The 16,946-nt window shown below is 40.3% G+C and overlaps 1 protein-coding gene across 2 annotated transcripts in view; it reads right to left on the bottom strand.

Moving 5' to 3' along the window:
* prkcaa (protein kinase C, alpha, a) overlaps positions 1–16,946 on the bottom strand; it is a 129,391-nt gene that overhangs the window by 18,495 nt on the left and 93,950 nt on the right. Inside the window, exons 9-14 of one of the 2 annotated variants that reach the window (XM_083906522.1) lie at positions 14,024–14,053; positions 11,433–11,576; positions 10,415–10,588; positions 8,651–8,742; positions 8,489–8,551; positions 8,117–8,255 (exon numbers count right to left, since the gene is read on the bottom strand). In XM_083906522.1, coding sequence (XP_083762648.1) covers positions 8,117–8,255; positions 8,489–8,551; positions 8,651–8,742; positions 10,415–10,588; positions 11,433–11,576; positions 14,024–14,053 — 642 coding nt within the window. The remainder of the gene's footprint in view (positions 1–8,116; positions 8,256–8,488; positions 8,552–8,650; positions 8,743–10,414; positions 10,589–11,432; positions 11,577–14,023; positions 14,054–16,946) is intronic. The other variant, XM_083906523.1, reaches the window with a different exon arrangement.

The raw sequence follows: 16,946 nt of genomic DNA, 5'->3' as shown, positions 1-16,946 counted from the left end.
AGACCAAAGAGCAACTGGTGCAACTTCAGAGAGCGCAGGGTATGTGAAGAGGGTGATGAAGGATGACACATCGCCTGCTTCATCCTGAATGTCCAGCTGTTTTTTTTTCCTTCAAAAATCTCAAAGCGGGATTCCATATTGTTTTACATGTACTTGCACAGCATTACATTATTTTGCAATTTTCTTTCCAGACCAGAAAGTTGCTGAAAGCCTGTTGGAAGTATGGAAACAGTTGGATGCACTGAAGCAAGGCTACACAAGTACATCTGGACACAATATCTTATTTTGTTATATACTGTATATGTATGTACAAAAACAATGTACACATCCATGGGTTTTTCAGTCATTTTTAGGTGCATGTTTGTTTCCATTGTATAAAAAAACAGAGCATGAGGCCCGGCTGAGAGTCAGTGAGATGCACATAGAGGAACAGAGGAGGCAGGTGCAACAAACTGTGTGGCATTTCACAGGTAATGTGCACATACAAAATATTAAACACCTTTTTTTTGTATGCGCCACACATGAATTTAAATTTAGCTTATTTGTTTATTTTAGTTTATATTATCTTCTTCTCGTTCTCGCAAAGCAGAACTGGAGGCCAGATTGAATGCCAGCGATTTGGAGGGCCAAAGCAAACGAGTGCAACAACTCCAGAAGGAAAGTAGAGGTGAGTGGAACAAATAAGTGAAATACTAATGACCAGGGAAGTAGAAATGCCTCTCATTCATCTCAGCTCATCTTCTTCACCTTAGAATTTATATTTGAATGAATGGCTGACGTTATGCAGTATTTATAACCTCATTTTCAACAAACAAAAAAAAGACCTGGACGCCCGACTGATGGAGCTGTCAAATAAGTTTGGAGAAGCCGATGCAGAAGTGAGGGCACTGCAAAACGCTGATCGAGGTAAATGATCACACAGCATTTTATTATGTTATGTGAATCTGTGCAAAAATATATTTGGAAAGAATGAGATATTATTAATTAATATCTTTATTGGCACAATAAAGATATCTTGTGTGGGTAAATCAGAAGACTCAAGATGTTGAATTCCTTGCGAAAGTGGTTCAGTTCAGTTCATACTTTAAACTTCCTTGACAGGAGTCTTCACAGCACCAGTCCCTGGAGTTTACCACTTGACCTTCTATTCTCATGCTAACGGTGGGAACCCTGGCTTTTTATTGCTGTACAAGAATGGTGAGGCTGTTGTGGGCACAGCTGAACACGCTACTGCCACTGACGTCACCGATAACGGATCTAACGGCGTAGTGCTGCTCCTTCAGAAGGGAGACCAGGTCGATGTGCACATGGAGGCCAGGTCCTGGGTCTGGGCGGACAACAAACGCAACCTATGCACTTTCACTGGTATCCTGCTCTACGATACGCCCAGCGATGTGCCCAAAACCATTATGTAACACGACAAGTGCAATCTACATTGCTGACAAAAAAAATAAAAAAAAGTGTATTATTTAAGCATGGAAGGCATGTGGACGTATCAGGTCAATGTGGCAAGAAAGATCTGCAGCACCATGTCGGTTTGTGTCATGAGAAAGTGAACAGAGAGGACAGGAGACAGATAGAGGTGATGAAAACGGAGGGGGAGGGGAGAGGAGGATATCATGTGAGAAATATCAAATACCCCTTGAATGGATGATTCTGATGGACAAACATTTGGAATCTCTTTAGTGCTACTTGTAGAATTGAATAGAAAAATAGAAAAATGTATTTCAGCAAAAATATCTCAAACTCAAATTAATCTGAATGATTTTGTTGACACTAACATTTATGGAGCGCAATATCTCTCATCTCATTTGCAATTACCGCAGGATGAACCTTGACCACCTTCCAGTATCTTATTATTGTACTCTTATTATTTAGATTTTTGCCTTATTTTATCATTAAATACAGTTTGCTACATTTGCTAAACTAAAAGAGGGGAAATGATTGCACTTCAGCAAAAAGCCAACGTTTAGATCACTTGCAGGCCATCCAGCAGAGTGATGCACTGATGTGACACGGCTGTGACTTGCTGTCCTTGCCACCCATCGCCTGTCTACGACAACCCCAATGGACAATCACCGTTTCCGGCAGAATGACCTTCTCGCTTGTGCACAGCTATGTTAAGTTGAGACAAGTAGATTTCTGATTTATTATGCACAAAGATGTTTGTTTTTACCGTTTGCATGAGGCTAATCAATTAATGAAGTGTTTTGTCGTTCCAGGTTGGCAGCGATGGAAATAGACAAGTGTGACTTAGCCAGTAGAGCTGTGTTGATTCCCTGCTGTGGAAACCCTCTTTATTTAGTAATACAGTATGCTGAATACCTTTCCTCTATAGAATAATCATGTTTGATGTTCTGGTATGAGCATTTGTATGTGAGTTTATGTACCTCTACTCGTGGCTTCAATAGTCTATGTACATATGTGTGTATGTGTGTGTGAGCCTTACTGCAGACATCTCTTTCCCGTTAGACCTAATGCTACGTGACAGTTCTGGATCAGACTGCTAGCTATTTAAGGGTACTTTCCTCATGCACACACAAACAAACATACAGATGCTAACACAAAAACACCACCACATGACCCTCATCTTCCATATATATAAAAAACTCAAAATGCTAAAAAAAAAAGCAGAATTCTGCCCTTATGACCAACAGAGTTACAGGGTGCTACATGCATATCTGCCCTGCTGTTAATATCACATCACTTTGGGGAAAGTGTGTGCTGCGGAGCAGACACAGTGTGCATCAAGCCGTGTTTTAGTGGTCTGTTTTTGAAAGCATTTCTCAGTAATATAGGCTGCGGTTGGTTTCATTCACTAACGACATTAATGAGCAGCTTTGGGGTTTATGTGAACATCCTCCAATACAGGTAGCAAAGTAGCACCTTTTCTACGTGTAATAATGATGAGCTGTAGGGCGGCAGAGACGTCTAACGACTGCTATGAGTCACAAAGTATATACTTTTGATGTATATAATGCATTTTGGATGAATCACAGAGAAATACATATTATATATGCGTGGCTGACAGTCACAACAGCTAGCTACGCTAATGCTAATTGAGAATGAAAACATTTGCGTTGTGCCTAATGAGGTTGCACAGTGTTTGTATTATGTTAGCCCTACGCTAACGCTAACCGTAGCCTCGCTAGCTTACCTTTGGGAACAGGTTCGCCAGGTTAGCCACAAAAATAGTAGCATGCTATTGCAAAATAAATATGCGCTCGTGTATTGGAGAATGGACACCGACTTCGTCGTTTCAGTATAACACAATGTTCTACGGTGAACCGTGTGAGAAAATGTCTCACCCACCGTGAGGACAGCCGCTTCACTCCCACTTCCCCGCTCCAGACAGCGCAGCTGCTGCTGATGAGCCGCTGCCTGCCTGGTATAGCGTGATAAATCGGCAAAAATTTAAATTCTTCAAAAAATTTGAAAAATCAAGGATGTACACCATCGGGCCATTCTCAACCCATATGCAAAGTCTTAGGGCGATCTGACTAACGGTCAGCGAGATATGCCTGTCACAGACACACAGACACAACTTGCTTTATTGATAGATTTATATTAATAATAATGTGGTAGGAATGTATATACTGTATATTTAAGATGCAAATTCACAATGGAAGAATATTATGTATTTGACTGTGTAAAGCATTGTCAAATTTCTGAGTTTACAGTAGTTACTATATGAGGAAAACCACAATGACATATGGGAAGACTTTACAACGTTATAATTAAAATGAATGTACAGACAGTATAACAGTAATATAATTAGTATGGCTGTCTTAAATCTACTGTGTTCAGTAACGCTGTTCTCTCCTTCTCACTTTCTCCTTTTCACTTCCACTTTTCCCTCCTTGGCTTTTTCTCACTTCTCACTTCTCACTCACTCTTTCTGATAGCAGATGAGGTGATTTGTGTGAGACTACTAATAGCGCCAATCTAAAAACATTGGTTTGGGTGCTCGGTAATTGGTGAAGTGAGATTAAAAATGGAGCCGCAAAAGCATGTGGCCAGATGTCAAGGCCATAATCACTCAGAGCTGCTATTCCTGGTCTTCAAACTTTTTCGAAAGATTAGCGACAACAGTTGCTAACACTTTAAAAAAAAAAATTCATTCAACACTCATAAAGGAACATCTTATCTTAGCTGATCTTAAATTGACCATAGGTGTGAATGTGAGAGTGAATGGTTGTTTATCTCTGTATGGTGGCCCTGCGATGTCAGATGGGATAAGATGGATAAATGTAATACACCACCTGACAGCAGATCATTTATTCATTTTTGTATTTTATCATCCAATGTTGTAAGAAACAAGAAGGACACCCATGCCTCCTCATGTCATGTACCAATGAGGACCAACATGGCGAGCAGAAAAGGTCCGACAGCTGTGTCAGACAGCTTTAATATCTGCAGAAATGCTGCACAATCACCATTAGGCAACTCATAGTCATTTGATTTCCTGCCTCTTTCTGTCAGTGTTCAGTTACATAAATTGATTTCTGCTCTCCTCATTCATCCATCCATCCATCCATTCATTCATTCGTCATCTATCGCTTTATCCTCCACATGAGGATTATGCTGGTGCCAATCCCAGCCAGTCCATCACAGGGCCACATAGAGACAGACGCCCATTCACTCTCACATTCACACCTACATGAGTTTCCACTTAACATCTGCATGTTTTTGGACTGTGGGGGGGGGGGAAACCGGAAAACCTGGAGAATACCCACGCACACATGGGGAGAACATGCAAAAACTCCATCGCGACGACCAGGTTCTGACCTTTTGCTGCAAAGGCAACAGCGCTAACCACTACACCATCTCTTCACTCCCTAATACCTCTTTACCTCCCCTTATACCTTTTCGTGTGTGAGTTTTCTTCCCCATCTCTTTGTCCTTGTGTTTAAGTCATTGAGGTGTAAATTCACATTAGTGTGTGTGTGAGCATTCCTAACAGACAGGAGCTGCAAATGACTGGCTATATAGGTCACAGTAAACAGCCACAACTGTATGTCTGTGTGCATGTGTGTGTGCAGCAGGAACTCATGCATTCATGTGTGATGAAATCTAGGAGACCCACTCAAAGTATTTCTTATTTATCAACCAAACTGAGATTAAAAACAACCACAGCAGCTGTGTTGCAGATGTGACCTCAGTAGCTGAATTTAAATGGGTACAAATAATGATAAAACATACAATAAAAGCCTGATGAAAATAAAAAGTGATTAATGTAAAATGAGAGGGATGTTTAAGCCAATCATCATTCCAGTTGGTGTTCATGTAGACAGCAGTAATAAATAGATAGTTATCTCGGCGGGAGTAGGGAACAAAACACTGTCATTTTTTGTTGTTGTTGAATACTTAAAAAGAACTCCAGATTGCTGGTTCAAAGGCTAGAAACACTACACTACCGTTCAAAAGTTTGGGGTCACTTAGAAACGTCCCTAAACACAATATACAATATTGTAGCTATTTATCACCCATGTTTTATGTCTTTTACATGAATTGTATTGGTTCGTGTGAGCTTTTATTTACTGTCTTGTAATTATTCTTCTGTACAGCACGCTACGGTTCTTTTAAAGGGGACATATTATGCAAATCAACTTTTTTCCGTGAAAAGTTCTATTCTTGGCTCCACAGTGCAGCACAGAGTTCTACACAGACTTCCAGCCTCAGAGGATTTATCTGTCCAGTGGATACATGTTATATATGACGGCAATGTGCCTGCTAGAGCCTGCAAATGATCACTTTTCCAAATGCTAACTGCTGTTAGCTCCAAGTAGCCTCTGTGGCTGATGTCATTTCCTGCCCCTTAACTTTTGTTTTACTTTTTTTTTAAGGTGGACCTTTAAGGTGGACCTATACTGATAATACTAAACAACTGTGATGCTTCATTATAGTCTTTTTGACCAAAGCATGTCACAGACATGTTCATTAGGGACACCAGGGAACTAGTTTAACTTGGAGAAATAGGGTATAATATGACCCCTTTAAGATTGGATATCCACCCACAGTGACTGTGTGTCAGTCGTCATGTACTGTATGTGCGATCTAGCTTTCAGAGTGTGACGTGAAATGTGTGTCTTGTCTATGGAAACAGAAGCTGCTGTGCTCTGCTTCCTGCTGTGTCATCCTTGGCTGATGCATTAGCGTCACTCTGACTCTCAAAGGGCACAGCATGTTCACCCTGCATCCATGAAGCGGAATTATCTTTCCAGTCTGTCAGAGAGTGTTTCCGAGGGAATCGATAAAGCAGTCCGCCATTACGTATCAGTCAACTTACTAATAATGCTTAAAGAGATGGACGAAACAAATCGATTCATAGAGAATGAACATACAAAGACGCTGCATCAGACTTTCCCTGTTACTGTATCTGGTTGTAGGCATTAAACACACAAAAAAAGGATAAAATCATGAGTACCAAATCCACCATGGCAATTTCCCTGAGCTTACATTGAAGCTTTAATTTAAAAATTAGAGTGTGATTTAGAGAGACAAGACGAACAAGGAGAAGAAGCAGAAATGCAATAACAATTTTGTTTTAATATAGTTACCTGAAACTGTATTAAAACAAAACTAGACTCCACTATTGGAAAGGGGGTGAGAGAGGTATATTTGGTTGCTATTTGCTCGCACGTCACTGCACTCTTAGAAATAAGGGTTCCAAAATGGTCCTTCTAAGGGCTGAGGTTCCACCTGGAACCATTTGCTTCTGAAAAACCCTTTCCCGGTTAAAGGGTTTTTCCAAGGGTTCTTGGTAACACTAATGGTTCCCGTAAGAACCATCTTGATCCAGAGAACCCTTTAAAACCCCTTTCCTGAATAAAGAGTTGTAAAAGGGTTCTTGGTGGAACCCTCCAAATGGGTTCCAGGTGGAACCTTTATTAAAACCTGGAGCCAAAAAGGGTTCTCCTATGAGGACAAGCGGAAGAACCTTACATGGTTTCTACTTAGCACTTTTATTTCTAAGAGTGTAGATTGCTATTTAAGAATATTTGCGTGTATTGTGTTACTAACTTAACACTTCTGGGGAAGGATAAAACTGATATATTTAGTTTGTTGCACAACTGTAATGTTTTTCCCACTTAGAAATTGACTATACGCATTGTAATTCCCTGGTTTTCGATAAGGCAGATTGCGGCAGTGCTCCGCTGTCGTCCCCTCACAACACAGTTTTAAAACCGTTTTCATTTTAGGGCAACTGCTGAAAAACAACGTTCAGTCAGTATTGGAGGTTTCAATCACTAACGTTATCTTGTAAATACTGACCGAAAGTTAAGGAGTTGGCTTATATATTAGTTTCAAAGTCAGCTTTAATATTTGGCAATAAATACTTGCTTGGGCAACAAAGTAAGATTTCATTCCATTATTAGAAGTGAAACTGAAAGATGAGACCATAGGCACGGTAAAGATTAACTGTACTGTATGACCACTTCTTTTGTCCAAAAAACTAAAATATTAATTTACTGGCACAGAGGAACATAGAAACCTGAACATATGTACATTTAATAAGCTAAAATACGAGGTTTATTAATTATCTGTTATAACCGATTCATTGATTATCAACATGGATGGTGGTTATGCCTTAAGTAACTCAAATAAAAACCAACACAGTGATGATAAGACTGGATTGGACTTGCCAGCAGACAAAATGGATGTCTGTCTAACTCAGGATGCCTATGTCTTTAGGTGGGTGGGGGTGTGTGTGTGGATGTAGGCTATGTGGACATATTGACCTTGTGAGGACATTTTTGGCTGGTCCTTTCCTGCTTAACACCTTGTTTTAGGGTTAGGGTTAGAATTAGGATTAGGTATTTTCGTTGTAATGGTTAAAGTTAGGGTTAGAGGCTAGGATATGCATTATTCATATGCGTGTGCTTGCTAAACCTAACCAGAACAAGAATATGTGTTTGTGTGTGTGTGTGTGTGTGAGAGAGAGACCATGTCTGTTTGAAGGTTTGTCCAGAGGCAGTGACCTCAATTGCAAGCACAAGGGTGACAAAGGCTGAGTCCAGACAGAGATGACCATGTGCATAAATAATAATGATAATAATAATAATAAAAAAAACATGCACTCACATATGCACACACATCTTGACAAGTCACTCACCTCTGGGGCTATGTAGTCTGGAGTGCCACAGAAGGTGCGCGTAGTCACTCCGTCTGACATGTTCTCCTTGCACATGCCGAAGTCGGCAATCTTAATGTGTCCCTCAGAGTCCAGCATCACATTGTCCAACTTCAGATCCCTGAGGTCACAGACGGATTCAAAATGTCCTTGAGGTTTCGGACCTTTCTTTGTATTATTTTTAATCAGTTGGGCTTTCAAAATTAGAATCACAATACCTTATTAATCCCCACAGGGAAATTGGAAAATTAAACTAAAACTATTTCTACTAAACTTTTTCTACCTATAAAGGTTCAGAAATCATTTGATATGTGCACAGTGCTATGCACGATGTATAAACTAGATAGTACTCACCTGTAGATGATTCCTTTAGTGTGCAGGAAAAAGAGACCAACAGCAATCTCTGCTGCATAGAACCTGCAATGACACATTGCAAGGCTTTATTCTATCATATCCACATTTTTACCTTGGTAAAGCTACATTATAAATCTAAATCAGTAAACAGGGAAGTCTTACACTGCCTGAGGCTCCTTGAACCTGCCAATTTGTTGGATATGATACATGAGGTCTCCTCCGTTCACGTACTCCATGACAAAGTAGAGACGATCCTGCGGTCATACAGAGAGAGACACAAGGTGCAGAATGATTTTGACGGTAGAGGAAGATATGCATCCCTAAAGCCGTTTCTATTCGCTGTAAAATATCTATAGCAGCTGGATGCGGTACATGTGTTGCACATTCCCGTAGCCTTCGCTGTCTGAGTCGATCCATTGTTTCAGCTACACTTTTCATGACAAGGTGACCTAAAAATGCCACATGAAAGCGCTGCATAGAAAAAGAAAAACACTCAACACTGACATCTGTCAGGAAATATTCTCTTTAATCTCCCCGTCACTGCTGGTCTCTGACAGAGCATGGCAAGTGTGACCTGGCCCCAGTCTAGCCAGCTGTGTTTTGATAGCCTTGTACTAGAAAAAAAAAACATAGTAAACCAAAATGATATTATGAGTTGTTTCTCTTAATTATTTTTACTACCTCAATACAATACTGTAGCAGAAAAAAAAAATCTTACTTAACTAAATGTGTTATATTCATCGGTTAATGAGATCAAAAACTGCCTGGCTGTGGGCCCTGGCTTTGTTTCGTGTTTTTACCGAAACACTGACTGATCACCATGAAACTGTAAAAGTTGTTTCCACAAGACAATACCGTGGATGTACAACTGTCTGAAGCACCAAACCACAATAAAGACCAATCTGATAAGATCGTTCGCTATGGTTTACTTTTCAATAAGCCGTGGTGTGTGGTAACTGTCAGCTGAATATGTCCGTGGTTGTGGTATTTGTATGAGTATCATCTTATAACTAACTGACAACCTAATAACTTGACTGACAAACGGATCGTAATAATCCTGACGTAAATGTGTTCTTCTTCTTCTTTTTTGGAGTTGACAAACTGGACGCAGCTTTCGCGTTATTCTGCCCCCTGCAGTCTGAAGACGTATCTGCATTTAAGGGGTGTCCCATTTCTAAGTGACACAATAACCCTCAACACTTGGTTTTGAGGGCCAGTTAAGATTAAGGGTTGAGCTTGAGGGTTAAGATAGGAATTGGAATTGGCCCTTATTCTGTGAAAGGGAGGATGCGTGTTTGTGTACACATGAATATAGTATTTGCCTCTTCCTGCTTCATACGTTTGTCTGCAGTGTTAAACGTCCCATATTATACCCTATTTCTCCAAGTTAAACTAGTTAGCAGTTATAGCAGCTGCTGTAGTAATTTAGACAAAACTGAATGGAAGCAACAGGACAAAAAAAAATGTCTAATGAAAGATGTGAAAATAAATGTACGTCTCTGGAGTTTGTCCCACTTTATTTAATCAGAATATTTGACATAATATGTGACGGGACATCGATCATATGACCATAACACTCCAGTCACCAGCTGAAAAACAAAATGTGTGTGCATGAATGTGCATATATGCCAGCTACATAATCAGGTTCAGAAGATAAATTGCTCTTAATTTAAAACAGAAATTTGTGTTTATTATACATCAGTACAAGAGTGCATGTGTGCGTGTACAAACAGATGCACATTCTCGCTCAGTTTTCTAATTAGAGATTGTTTGTTTCCTTTGTTGTCCTGGACATACAGTATATGTCCCTTCTGCTCTCTTTATGAGTAATGTGTTTAGCTTAAAAGCCCCTTCATGAATTAATCAGACCTGACCTGAACTGAGGTGACTTGTCCTGATGTGTGTGTCCAGGAGCATTTGACCTACCACAGTCTGGAAGCACGAGTGGAGGTGCGTGAGGAAGGGCGGCTTGTCCTGCAGGGCCAGGACTCTCTTCTCCACCATGGTACATTCCACATCATCATCCTGGATCACCACGTCCTTCTTCAGGATCTTGACAGCGTACAACTCTTCATTGGCCTTCATCTCGGCCAGCATGACCTTGATGGAGATGGGGACGGAAAAGATCATTCTTAGACGATTCATTCAAGTTGCTACCAGTGATAATAAGATATACATTAAAGGGGTCATATTAATCCCTATTTCTCCAAGTTAACCTAGTTCCCTGGTGTCCTAATGAACATGTCTGTGACATGCTTTGGTCAAAATACCATAAGGATGAAGCACCACAGCAGTTCAATCACCCTGCCAAAACAGCCCTGTTCAGAGCGCTCGGTTTAGTAGTATCTCTTTAGGTCCACCTTAAAGGTCCACCTTAAAGGTCCACCTTAAAGGTCCACCTTAAATAAAATTGAAATGACACTTAATGGATAGGAAATGACATCAGCCACAGAGGCTACTAGGAGCTAACAGTAGCATTTGGAAAAGTGATCATTTGCAGGCTCTAGCAGGCACATTGCCGTCATATATAACATGTATCCACTGGACAGATAAATCCTCTGAGGCTGGAAGTTTGCGTAGGACTCTGTGCTGCACTGTGGAGCCAAGAATAGAACTTTTTGCGGACTTCCGGTTTTCGGATACCGTTGCCCTCGCTAGCAATCACATGTTTTACGGACAAAGCAAGGCTCCGCGAGACAACAATTCCAGGAATTTAGCGCATTGTGACGTCCCAATGAGTGCGGAAGTCAACATCGCGTCTTTTATCTCCTGTACTTTAGACTGAGGAGGACCACAAAAACATAAGTGAGTCATCTTTTTTCACACTTTGCCGACCGATAGGACGTCCAGAGTCCCAAATATAGGGATTTAAATTATTAAAAAGTTGATTTTGCATAATATGTCCCCTTTAAATTTGACACTGGTTTCAGCTCAGGCGACTCACCTTGCCAAAACTGCCTTTCCCCAGCACAGCCAGGAAGGAGAAGTCAACAAGTTTAACTTGGTCCAGGCTGTTGAATGGCAGCTTGCTGGAGCCGTCATCGTCCGTTTCGTCAAACACCTTCTTACCTGGGCCTAGTTTAGCTTTCTGCACTCAGGGCACAGAAGATGAGATGTGTAAGAAAAAACAAATCTTCAAGGTAATGCACAAATCATGTAAAAGCTACTGTAAGTAGTTCAGACAAACAAACAAAAGAAGTTGTTCCTGAATTCCTAAAATGTGGACCTTATCTCAGGAAGTTGAAAGGATGCAGAACCGTCTGGGAACTAAGTTTCTTTGGGGCCCAAAAACCTCTGCAGAGATTATCACAGACACGAACATCCAGATGTTTGCATTTCAATACCAAAATGGGAGTCATTATTCTCTATATATACAATACATACACATTCAAACTTAAGGTGGTGAAATGAGACTATGTTAGGAAGCCCCAAACGGCCTTGGATTTTTCTTTTTTTAATGCACCATTATCTTAAGATAATGACTTATTATCTCGTTATCTCTATATAACAATGGTTGTTTTCTTGTGATAACGACTTATCTCTATATAATAAAGGTTGTTTTCTCGTGATAACGACTTATCTTGTTATCTCTATATAACAATGGTTGTTTTCTCGTGATAGCGGCTTATCTCGTTATCTCTATATAACAAAGTTTTTTTTCTCTCGTGATAACGACTTATTATCTCGTTATCTCTATATAAAAAAGAAAAAGAAAACAGTGCATAAAAAAAGTAAAATCCATGGCCGTTTAGGGCTTCCGTAACTATGGAGCTAATGTGATAAAAACAATGTATCCGTACAAAAAGGTACAATTTGATAAATTGTGTATTATTTATGTACAATTGTCATCTTGTTCAATTACTGGCCATCGTTTAACAAAATATCCATATATTCTTATTAAACTCCATTAAAACCTTAGTGCAGGCTGTTCCTGTTGGAACATTTTAATTGATGTGAAATCCCCCAAAAACCTTTAGTTGAAGACCTAAAACCATGAAATGTCTACTTGAAATTTTTTTTTTTGCCGTAAAATACTAAGCAAGCATGTCACATGATTACTGTTTAACACAAACATTAAAAGTAATCTATTGTGAACGTTCATTTTGTATTACTCCGTTTTTTGGTTAGTTTTTTTAGACAATCGTAAGTTTTCCTTTACTTTTGGCCCCGTGGATCATGGAACAGGAAGTGGACCAGCTGATAACATCAGTTGACAGTTCTGAGGAAGGCGGAAATACACGCCGAAACTGGCTAACAAAGGTAAAGGAAAACTATTGTCTAAAAAAAAAAAAAAATCTAAAGTAATTAAAGGCGCCATATGTAAGAATGTGGCCAAAAACGGTTACTACACTAAAATTCAAAATACTGAGGTCCTTTAGGTTTCGTTTTCTCCGCCATTGTAGCGCAGACGTAACTGGCAACCCGTGGTTGCTCGGCAGCTGAGACTCTATTGACTGCAATGATTGGTAGAAGGCGGTAGGTGGCGTCACATGCCAAAACATGATTTCAAAACATAAACATGATTTGCGGTAAATGATTTTTTTAAATGCGAATATTTTGGCTGTACTGTTGTTGTTGGTGAGTTCAGTTTGTTATATGAACATTATTCCTGGGTGTCTGTGACATATTTACGGCCAGTTGCTTTACATTTATTACATAATGCACCTTTAACATCAAATTCCCCCGTATAATAATGGTAAACATGTACCAGCCAAATGATTACATAACTGAATCACATCCTACATTATTAGTGTGGTAAAAATGTTGTTGTAATCACACCAAATCTAACAGCTCCACTTCGGATTTTTCACAAGACTGCACGGCTACCTGATGAAGAGGTAAGAATGCCAAACTGTGGCATTGCCATGAGCATGCATGTGCAGACAACGGTCTCCAACGCGGACATATATTTCAAAAGATGCAAAAAGATCCTCTTTAAGTCATGCTAAATCTCCCAGAGGCAACAGCTGTGTTCTCCTTCAGTCTTTCCATACAAAACACAAAACATTGTCAAACTCAGCCAAGCCCCAAAAAAAACAGATCCAAAATCATGCTGTACCTCAAAGTCATAAGCATAACCTTCATCAACATGCTGCAAAAAAGGTCCAGTGTTTAAATAGATCTATTCAAACATATTTCCATTAAAAACATCAACATTTATTTCTGTCCCTGGATCAAAATCAGTGCAAAGGCGTGTAAAGTACCTCCACTACTCACTGAGGGTCATTAAAGTATAGTCAAAACAGAATAGTTTAACAAATATCCTAATTCATCACTGCAACATTCACCACACACCTAGTCTCATACTAATCTGACTTTTATCTCTAAAACAACCAATGCTGAGCAGCTTCAGTGTTAATGGCATCTACAAATCGTCTGCTCCTTATCTGGGAGAGCGGCGGCAAACGTCAAAGCAGAGCAGACTGCAACCCCAACCACAGCACACCTGTGAGCTTTAGCCAATGAAAGGAGGCCTGGCCGGGGCCGAGCCGAGCCGAGCGAGCACCGGCCGTGCTTCCTTCCTCTCACACGCACCTGATCAGAGTCTTCCGCAACCGCTTGGGCCTGAAACCACAGGGAGAGGGGAGCCAAAAAGGTCCTGATTCACTTTGTACACTTACGGGCTTGCCGCCGTGTGCGGCTCGTGCACACAGACACGTGGGCTCAGATGGGGGTCAGATGTGTCGTCACATTACACACCACATGTGTCAAACTCAAGGCCCGGGGACCAGAAGTGGCCCGCCACGTCATTTTATGTGGCCCGTGAGTGATTAATTGGTCTTAAAAATCAGTGTTAAAATAGGTCTATGCTGCTTTAAGGCGTGTGTTGACCATAAACTACATTTCCCACAATGCATGGTGATTGCGTTAGGAATATGTTACAGAGTAGTTACCTTTATTTTACATTATATTTGGTTACATTTATTCTGTATGACAGTTACATCTGGCCCTTTAAGGGTAACCATTATGCTGATGTGGCCCTCAGTGAAAATGAGTTAGACACCTCTGCATTACACAGTTATAAAGGAATTCACAAAAAAAATGTTTCGATAATAGAACACAAAATAAAATATTTACACCAAAAGATGACTAAAATAGTTTGGACATCATTAAGGTGACATAAGCCAGGTGCCGACACAAGCCGATGGTGACAATCCACACACACACACACATATTATTCTTGCACCGCAGTCCCAGTGAGGACACTCACCCCTAACCTTAACCATCACAGCTACATGTCTAGGAATTCAGGCAATTAGGACCAGGTTTTGGTCCCCATGAGGACTTAAGATCCTGACAAAGTGAGACTTTATGCCAGAGCGGTAACACACACACACACACACACACACACACACACACACACACACACACACACACACACACACACACTAACAGGGAAGTACATTTTTTTTTCTCATATTTTGTTGACAGTGCTGACATCTAGTGGTCACTCTTGGTTTTCTCTTATACGTGTGTACTGCAGTGAATGTGACAACTGGTCCGATGATGTTTGTGGGTAAAAGAAGAAATTGTGCGACTCATAATGCTTCAAAAAAATAAATAAAATAATGGAAGTAATAAAAATAAAAGACCATATATATATATATATATATACATACTTCCAGGCTGTAAATTATTCTATTCTACATTTGAGCACACGAGATGTAGACAGACAGTTATCACAGACAAGACACGTACTAATGAAGACATTATGTAAAGCTGTGACCTGTGAATATTACAGTGTCAGGCTTTACGAAACATCCGCTGACAAACTATATCAGGAATAGGAAGCAGTGGAAACAAAGAGCTGCACACTCACTTAGTAAGAAATAAACACACAAGTCACCTTCCCTCAACGGCTCAATGCACCACATATTCCACATCACACATATGTCTGGAAATGTGTGCTGAAATTTTTTTAAAAACACAGACCGTACACTTTATTGTCGTACAACACCGATTTGATTCGTTATTTTATTTGTTTTAAATTCCTTTTATGAATGCCCAACAAATTTTGCACAATTTAGCGGTAAATTTGTGATCGGACATGTGGAGGAGTGAGGGAACGTTTCACCACAACAAGATGAGACAGAGGAGAGGGAGAGGAGAGGAGAGCAGAGGGCTACCTTTAGATTAAAGTTAATTTGGCAGTCCTGAGAGCAGGGGCAAAAAAGGGGAGAGAGGAACAAAGACATTCTTATATTAAATATAAAAATAAGACACAGGATGAAGAAGCATTTGGACAGTTTAAGTCTCACCATGCACAAAGTGGGAAACAGGAGGCCAAGGGAAAAAGTGAGAAAACCACAAAGGGGTTTATGACGAGAAAAGGGAAAAGGAGGACAGAGATGACTGTCCAGCATCCAAAAAAGATAAACACAATAAAGTTAATTGGACAATGCATTTTGGGCAACGAAGGACTCAGACGCTTAAAAAAATAAAGACACTATTTTTAGTTTTAAATTGGCCAAATCATCCAATGCCATAGAAGTGGTTTTCAGGAGGTTATGTGCAGGATAAGAACAAGCTTTTGTGTGTCTGCGTCAGTGTAGCAGAAATGTCATAAGTCGAAGCGGGAGGTCAGCAGCTGTATAACATGAGACACAATCACAGGACCACAAAGACGTTGATTGGCTCTCAGCAGGCCAGAGACGCCGCTGCGGCAAAACGGACGAAGAACAAAAGCGTGGAGTAGTGTCTCCTCATCCACCTCGGAAGGCTGCCTTGTATATTGTGTGTTTGAAAATAACGTATGGTCGAGTGGCATTATGACTGTGTGTCTGTCTGACTGTGTCATATGCAGCATATCTCGCTGACCGTTATTCAGATTGCTAAACTGCAAAAGATTCACATTTTTTTTTAAGAGGAATTTTAATTTTCGCCGATTTATCGCACTACACCAGGCAGGCAGCGGCTCATCAGCAGCAGCTGCGCTGTCTGGAGCGGAGCGGTACTAGAGTGAAGAGGCTGTCCTCACGGTGTGGGTGAGACATTTTCACACACGGTTCACCGCAGAACATGGCGTTATACTGAAACGACGAAGTCGGTGTCCATTCACCAATACGCGAGCACATATTTATTTTGCATTAGCATGCTACTACTTTGCGGCTTACTTGGCGAAACCTGTTTCCAAAGGTAAGCTGGCGAGGCTACGATTAACATTAGCGTAGGGCTAACATAATACAAACACTGTGCAACCTCATTAGGCACAACGCAAATGCTTTCATTTTCAATTAGCATTAGCGTGCAATACTGTTTATAAATGTAAATAAATACAAATTCAAGTCTTGACTTGAGTTTTTTGTCTTGATTTAATATTTTATGGAATTACCCTGTGTTATTTACCTAAATAATCCAACCAAGGAAATTAGATGCATTATTAAAACATCTCCCTGCATTCATGAACCAGGTTTTCAGTTTACAGAAATGTCTCTGTAGATCAAAAGACAGCGGGCAG

This window comes from Microchirus variegatus, assembly GCF_963457635.1.
Source record: "Microchirus variegatus genome assembly, chromosome: 19".
Classification (NCBI taxonomy): Eukaryota; Metazoa; Chordata; class Actinopteri; order Pleuronectiformes; family Soleidae; genus Microchirus; species Microchirus variegatus.
This window is presented reverse-complemented; position numbering and strand designations above follow the sequence as displayed.